This window comes from Ceratina calcarata, unplaced genomic scaffold, assembly GCF_001652005.2.
Source record: "Ceratina calcarata isolate Rehan_Ccalc_2016 unplaced genomic scaffold, ASM165200v1 scaffold84, whole genome shotgun sequence".
NCBI lineage: Eukaryota > Metazoa > Arthropoda > Insecta > Hymenoptera > Apidae > Ceratina > Ceratina calcarata.
This window is the reverse complement of record NW_017179735.1, coordinates 476,292-484,161: the sequence shown is the minus strand read 5'-3', so window position 1 is coordinate 484,161 and position 7,870 is coordinate 476,292. Positions and strand designations below refer to the sequence as shown.

The window sequence follows — 7,870 nt, the reverse complement described above, 5'->3', positions numbered from 1 at the left end:
TTTACTTTTTGTTATTCGGGTGCACAGAACTGCCTTATATACTATTACTTATGTATCAAAAAAGGTTCTACCAATTAATAAAGTTATTATTATTATTTATTAATACGTATTGTCATTTTCTGAATTGATATTATAAATCCTTAATTAGGTATAAAGACTAACAATTGGCAGTTTTCGATCTTTAACCGGAATATCGATTGTGGCTTCAATGGTTAACATATACCTCTTAGTACGTACAGTACATACTGTGATTTACGAGGATATGCATCCCTAGCTCATTTCCAGAATTACTATCACCGCAAACTAACCGCAAAGGCCGCTGGTATCCAGTATACGATACTCACTTTCATATCCATGATAAAAATTGTTCTCATGTTCCTAATCGACAGACACGTTAATTAAAAATTAGCATTAACAAATTGAGGAAGAATATTAAAAATCGTATCTTTCTAGCGCATCTAGAAGAGACGAAGCAAATTTTGCAAACAACGTAATATCAAAACGTTATGTACATTTTCCATATTAAATGTAACGGTGAACACGACCTTGCAACCTTCTAAGAATACGCTTTATAAGGTATCATGGGATTATGAAAAACGTCCATTAGCATGCCTCTTAAGTGTATTGACGAAATGACATAACGTTAGTCACGTTCGCATAATAACAGACAGAAACTGGAAAGCTATAAAAAATACTGGACTGAAGAACGCGTATCGAGGTTTAATTACAAATACAGATGTTGTATTAAATATCACAATAATTATAAAATAAAATATCCTAGTCATTTTTATTATAGTATTTGTTACATGCAGTGTATTGTGGATGAATTAAATTAAAGAAAACTAAAACGTGTTTGCCTGTAATCCAATCTCTGTTTGTTTACAAGCTAAACCGCTGTACGTGGCGGATAGGAAAAGTAGTTCGCGCAAAATCGTGTGGAAAGACAGCGTACGTTACGCTAACAAGGAATGTGATAGCGCGGACTCGGGACAAGGAGAACGTAGTGAGAGTAGGTATACGGAAACTTGGATAGCCGCCAATTTATACAACATCCGAACGAACGACCGACCGAGCTACGAGGATTTTACTCCTTTCGAGTTGTTTGACTGATTCAGCGTAAACTGGGCGCCGTGTAACTTACGTTCAACACTTTTTTCCACGCGATATGAATTGGATTAGAGGGCATATTAATTCAAACCAGTTTTTCCCTCTTAATACATGGCGGCAGCGATAGTAAGACGTAATTACCTTGTAATGAATTTCATAAATTATAACTTCAGCATCGTGCTTGAAGTAATTATCAGTTGCAAGTTAATATTATGTGAATCAGTGTTAGATTAGGAATTACTAATAAAAGCTGTACTCTGAATATTATTAATAAACTGATAAATTAATTACTCCGAAATATCAAATTTCAAAGTTTACATTAGAATATTTTAACAATCGATCGAACTGTGTCCCACTGACGACCGACTATGAATAAAAATGTATTCTCTTTTTAATCTGTAGTACAAATATCGATATTGACAATGCTGTCGAATGTTAAAAACGTGGCTAGTATTTACGATAGGTATTTGGTTTGTCAGTCAGATGAAAACCGTGGATAAGCTATTGGCCTAATTCATCGCTGTTTCTTTGCCAGGGCATTGCACATACTGACAATATCTAACAGCGTATCGAAACTACCTGTTAAAGAACCGAGTCAAATTGCTATCTGCTATTGATAAATTGTACGGTCAAGAAGCGTGATCATTCGGAAAGAACAAGTATACATATGAGAATTGTTCAGATTTATCTTATGAGGAAAATAAGCCTCATAAGAAATGTACGTCTCCTTATATTAAATGCATATCATGCAATTTGGGAAATTGTTATAAATTAAACATACATTTACTTACCCATAATATTACATACGTAACACACAAAATAATTTTATATGAAATTAATTTCACAAAACAAAATCACGATAGTGTCCATATATTTCGGCGACACAAGGATTCTTTTAGAACCCACAAACTTTACACCAGTGACCGCAATAGTGCGTAACAAATGTCAAATCAAAGTTTGACCAACGAAACGAAAATCAAAGTACGCGACACTTCGAAATTGAAAATTAATCCGAAATTCTACGAACGTCTGTTTCGTTCGGGGAACGGTCTGAGAAACTGTCATTCACGTTGGAATTGAACGTTGTTGGACGACGTTCGCGGCCGTATTTGCACGTTCGCAGAAGCGGCGGCATGTGAGCTCGGCGATATTCTCGCGTAAAAAGTCTGTCGGCAATATGCGGGGCGATGTGACAGACACACGGGCAAAAACGGCGAGACGCAAACGGGAAACGGACGCGATCGTGACGTACGCTTGCTCTTACTCACCGAAAGCAATTCCTCGAGGCAAATGAACCGACGAACGGCGGTGAGTATCCTTCCTTCTGTACGCGAGCAACTCCGAAACTAACCACAAATTCCCGTGTACGAGGCGAAGAACCAGATCCACGGGACACTGTAACAGCACTTCACTGAAGACCGCGGAACAGGCGCGTGACCGGTTGACACTTATATCGACGCGCGATTCTACGATGCGATGGAATTTTCGTCACGTCGCGCGTTTTCTCAAGAAACGGTACAAACGCTCATATTGCTACTCCGCGGAGTGAATTACCAGCTTCCCTCTCTGGCCAGCAGCGATGGGCGTGGTGTAAAAACCGACCAAACCCGACCGGACGCGAGAAACCACGATCGGTAACGCGCTTGTTATTTGAATACGCGACGAAAATTATAGATTCGTCTCTTTGAATGCAATGATCAACAAATACTTCTGGCTCTCCGAACCTTGAAATTATTTAACAAATGCACTCAAGATTTAAATAATATAGTTTAGACGTTACCTTGTATAGTTCTTTAACGTCATTAACTCAGTTAGGAAATCCTAGCCTCTATATGGAAAGTCGAAGATATATCCGCACTTTTCACGATAATTTATACACAGAAACAAGCATATTTTGAAATATTTGATTCTAAAGCGTTAGAATAATATGTTATGAAACGTCGATCATTTTTTTTCATTTCGTGTACCGTTTTATTTTGTTAGAAATAAAAGACAGTTTATCGTAGCAATTATCAATTAATCGGGCCTGCACCTGCACCAGTGTGAACAGTACTCTACAATGTTTCCGCAGAGGTGTGCGCGTACTATGACAGTTTATTAAAAACGTTATTTTTTAAGTAAAAATTTAATATATAGATTGTTAATTATGCATTACGCAACCCCAAACAAGGTACAATATCATTTTAATTGAAAACGTATTCGCGTTACACTTAACTGCACTGTCCACGTAAGCCATGCTTGCGCAAATATAACCTTCACAGATAATATTTTTAAAATACACATAATTTTTACGATTCTCCGTATTTTTTATTGCTTTTAACATAACTCTTTACCATTAACTGTAATGAGTTCATTGCCCGATCGTCTATATTTAAGGGAACGATTAACAATATTTTTTTATATTAAATCGATCCTTTTATTATAAATATGTTTTGTTTCAGACCGAAGATGAGATGACGGTAGAAGAAAAGTGGAAGTGAATATTAACACGCCCTTTAAATAATTAATAGAGATAATCTGCGATACGATTTTCTATATTTAATTATTGGAAATAATGTCACTTCGAAAATTTCAGGGTGCAGCATACGAAAATGCACGAACAACATCAGGGGCACGAGGTGATGCACGTAGAGATGCTGCTTATTCTATTTGTAACATTGGTAGTAGCACAAGTTATATTAGTCGAATGGAAAAAAATACATTATAAATCATATCAGGTAAAGGATGATTCTAGCTTCTGGCTTAATACGATATTCATATATTCAATACTTCAAATATATTCCATTTCAGTTCGTTACTTTAATAGCAATGTGGATTATACCATTTGGATTAAGTTTAAAAAATCATTGGTGGAGGTTTATATTCTTTTGGTTAGTCACATCTTGTATAACAGGATTAGTAGTGAGGAAAGCTATTCAAAAGCCTATAGCAGGCACCACACCAAGGTCAGCAAATTGCTACTACAAGTATATAAACCCTTTTAACATACATTCCATTTAATAATTTATCGAATTCTTTTTATAGATTGGTGTACAAATGGTTTCTCTTTATTTATAAATTTAGCTACGTATTGGGTATAATAAGTTATATCATAATGATAGCCACGTTTTTCGGTTTACACGTGGTGTTTGAAGTTAAACCGCAAATATGGATGGATTGCGGTTTGCTTATGTTGTTTTACGGTCTTTACTTTGGAGTATTAGGAAGAGACGTCGCAGAGATATGCGCCGATAAAATGGCTTCGCATATTGGGGTGTGTATAAAGTATGCTACGTACTCTTACATACACCAGCTCGTGCAATATATTAAATAATTTTCAGTATTATGTACCAGGCCATATGCCCACGAGGACTTTGGAACCTGGTGTCTGTGCAGTATGTGGTAACAGACTGTTAGTGTCTGAGAATGAACTCGGTGTTATCGAGAACACGTACAAGCTCAGCTGCGACCATGTGTTCCACGAATTCTGTATCAGAGGATGGTGCATTGTAGGAAAAAAACAAACCTGTCCATACTGCAAGGAGAAGGTTGATCTGAAGAAGATGTTCTGCAATCCGTATCCTTTTTCACATTGCCTATGATGCTGATTCATTAATAACGTTTCGTGGAATTAAGCTTGTATGAGCCTTAATGACATATAAAGATGGGAACGACCTCATGTTTTGTACGGACAACTACTGGACTGGATTAGGTGGTTACTTGCTTGGCAACCGTTAATTTTGTTTCTCGTTCAATGTATCAATTGGGGCCTAGGCCTCGAGTAAGTATCGGATACTAGGATAATTGAATTGCACTTAGGGCATCATCGTGTTTCCGTAAAACTAATAATTTATTCATGTAAACAAACATCTATTTGTATTTTTCTACACATTGTCGCTAAAATATTTGTTATTTACAACAACGAATTTTATTAGAAGTACGTGACTCCAGTCCCACTTGTGATTCAACTATTAATCGTAATTCGATCCCAACGTTATAAACTTCTTCTGTACTATGTCAAATTTACATCCCGTTTGTGTAACACTTCATAGCAATTCTTCCAAAGATTATTTCCTAGTGTGTGTATATGAGGATTTCCAGTTCTTATTTAATTAATAATCAATTTTAACATTTAAATCATTTTCTTTATTTTTTTAATGACTGTAAGACATTCATTGATTATTGTAAAATTTTATTGAAATGCGCATTTTCAAATACAAATATATGAACTGTGATTATCCGAATTAACTGAAATTTAACATAGCGTAAGGGTAACGAACAGTTCCGAATTTTGTACAATTTAAGAAAGAGCTATTGACAATAGAAAAAAAAACTTAGTATGATTTTCACTTTAGTACGGAAATAGTTCTACCGAAATTTAGCTGTAGCGTTTTTAGAAAGAATACAATTCGGATAATCTTCATCGAAACGTTTCGTTGTATGTGTAGAAATATCTTCAATCCATGAGAGCGATAACAGTCTTTCGTCATTCCACTTCCTTCTTCAAGCTAGTCAAACTATAAATTTGTATTAATCAAATAACTTCTCATCTGGTATACTTATTATTCATGACACTTTCCAAGGGTATGCACTAACTGTATTCTATCTCTTATTAACAAACATCATTGCTAATTTTAACGATCTAGTTTTATGAATTTCGAACTTGCGTGTCAGTAACGCGTTGAAATGAATTAGAAATTCGTTCCCTGCACTCAATTAAACTTTGTTGTATAACGAAGGATCGATTTTATTTAGTGAAATAAATACATATATACGCGCAGGGTAATTAATTATTTAGAAGGTATTAGAATCAGTATTTCTGGAACGTAATTAAAAACAGCTGTATTTAACAATAGAACTAAATTATTTGTGATATTGTTATAAGTATTACTTCGTTTGTATTGCATTTATTTTCGAAATGTACCATGTTTGCACTTCGATATGATATTACTTCTATTAAATCGTTTTCCTGCCGAGTTGTTTCAGAATTACAAACGAAATAGTAAAGTATATAATAAAAAATATATAAATATTTCTTCTTTTAATTCACTGATAGTCTTCAAGAAAATCTTTGGAAAGTATTTTTCCATTATCGAATTCAACAAAGCAGTCGCTCAATTAACGCAAAATTTATTTTCACGAAATGTTCCGCGATAGTTAAATTCCTAGAAAAGCTTTGTACAAAATGTTGTACTATTGTAAATTAAAAGCGTTGTACAATAAGAAACTTGAAGATTCAATCGATTAAATCTTCGTATCGCAAGAAATAAAATAAGTATAGAACTGAACTCGTTTGCGAAATTTCTTTTTAAAAAACGACCAGGTAATTGCGTAATTATTGTAAATATTTCGAAGGGAATTATATACATATAAATTGTAAGAATTCAAAACATAAAGAACGTTGCTCCACATAATAAATGATGTATAAAAAACAGACCAAGTTTTTGTAAAATTTATTTCTCATCAATAAAGATTATATAAAACAGTAGATCAGTAGGAACTCGTAACAATTAGACTTTCCTCATTAATCATATGCGTTAGATAGACGTCTTCATCATATCTCATATCTGCAATTTCCCCTACCTCGCGCCACATGGCTAATCGAACAGAAGTCGTTTGACTCAACTTCTTATCCCCCGTTTCGTTTTCGAACTTTTCCAGAGTGACTGAAGATACCGTCAAAGGGAACGTGAATACGACCAGTCTCTAAGGGGGTCGATCTGCGTTAAATACTATAATACCTAGTCGATGGATCGTACGTATAAAATGTTTCATCAAACACTGGGAAAGATGCATTTTTCATAATTTGGTTCAATTGTTACGAAGGTCGTATGCCGAGAGAGGTACGAGATCTAAACGGGGAGGAATGTCAAGTTGAATCCGTCTACGAATGAGAGAAATGATAACACCGTCAATGATATTACTAAAAGTTCTTTAATCATAATCTCTCGTTATTCATTTAGCAAAAACCTATCTTTCTTTATCACATCACGCACTCATGGGTACCTTTTCAGACCTTCGGACTCGTAGCGAGAACACCGCTGTACATTTATATTATATAAATATTTGTTTATACAATTACGCCTGAAGGACCTCTCGCTACTATCCTGGGGAAGAAAACTGTACGACTTGTGAGACACGGGCGAGGTGAGAGAACATTTAACAGACGTGCAAACTGACCCGACCCGAGCACGGATCTTTTAACCCTTCGTACTTCGGGGGCCGAGGCATCGGAATGCGGAGGGTTAAAGCGGTTCGAAAAGTCGGGTGCCAGGGAGATGAAACAATCGGTTTTCACAGATTTGAATTGTTGGGGTTTAGACGCCACGAATACGACGGGATCGACAGGATGGGTAAAAGGGCAGACAATCACAAACACGGGGAAATTTTATAGATATATTTATTGAGTACTTAGCGTGTAAGAGTATAGAATATATGTTATCTTATCAGTTAAATATCATTACATGGTAGTCATTATATATATATAATGAGTCTTTAAAATAAACCTCGCGCGGACAGACTGCGCGCGCGTGTTGTGTGTTTTGTGTCTCCTTCTCGTCTCGTCTCATCTCGTTTCATTTCTTTCGCGTCTCTCCGTTTCTCTCGTGTTGTCCAAGTAATCTGACGAGTTATTTACATAATGACCGCAATAATTAATATGTACATTTCTTCACGAAAGGACAGAACACAAAAAATTACAGAAAGAACGGACGAACTTATGACGAGCGGCCCGTAGAAAACCCGGGCACGGTTCTCGTATGACAAAGGGAGGATGGTGCACCTT

The 7,870-nt window shown here is 35.8% G+C and overlaps 1 protein-coding gene across 3 annotated transcripts; it reads left to right on the top strand.

Moving 5' to 3' along the window:
* Positions 1-2,523: 2,523 nt before the first annotated feature.
* LOC108631165 (RING finger protein 121) lies at positions 2,524-7,030 on the top strand. 3 transcript variants are annotated; one of them, XM_026818680.1, is made up of 9 exons: positions 2,524-2,741; positions 3,549-3,583; positions 3,683-3,824; positions 3,898-4,052; positions 4,132-4,360; positions 4,428-4,663; positions 4,751-4,867; positions 6,748-6,841; positions 6,913-7,030. In XM_026818680.1, the coding sequence occupies exons 2-8, from the start codon at positions 3,561-3,563 to the stop codon at positions 6,794-6,796; spliced, it is 951 nt and encodes a 316-aa protein (XP_026674481.1). In that variant the 5' UTR covers positions 2,524-2,741; positions 3,549-3,560; the 3' UTR covers positions 6,797-6,841; positions 6,913-7,030. The 3 variants fall into 3 exon arrangements, with proteins under 3 accessions (XP_026674481.1, XP_017890391.1, XP_017890392.1); XM_018034902.2 differs by lacking the exon at positions 2,524-2,741 and adding an exon at positions 3,133-3,277; XM_018034903.2 differs by lacking the exons at positions 2,524-2,741; positions 6,748-6,841; positions 6,913-7,030 and adding an exon at positions 3,133-3,277 and having other exon boundaries at positions 4,751-6,522.
* The last annotated feature ends 840 nt before the right edge of the window (positions 7,031-7,870 follow it).

Excerpts from the sequence above, each read along its gene's own strand:
- LOC108631165 (XM_018034902.2), top strand. The coding sequence starts at position 3,254 with ATGCATTACGCAACCCCAAACAAG. Across the intron at positions 3,825-3,897 it reads TACATTATAAATCATATCAG|TTCGTTACTTTAATAGCAAT; the intron begins GTAAAGGATGAT and ends ATTCCATTTCAG. Across the intron at positions 4,053-4,131 it reads ATAGCAGGCACCACACCAAG|ATTGGTGTACAAATGGTTTC; the intron begins GTCAGCAAATTG and ends TTCTTTTTATAG.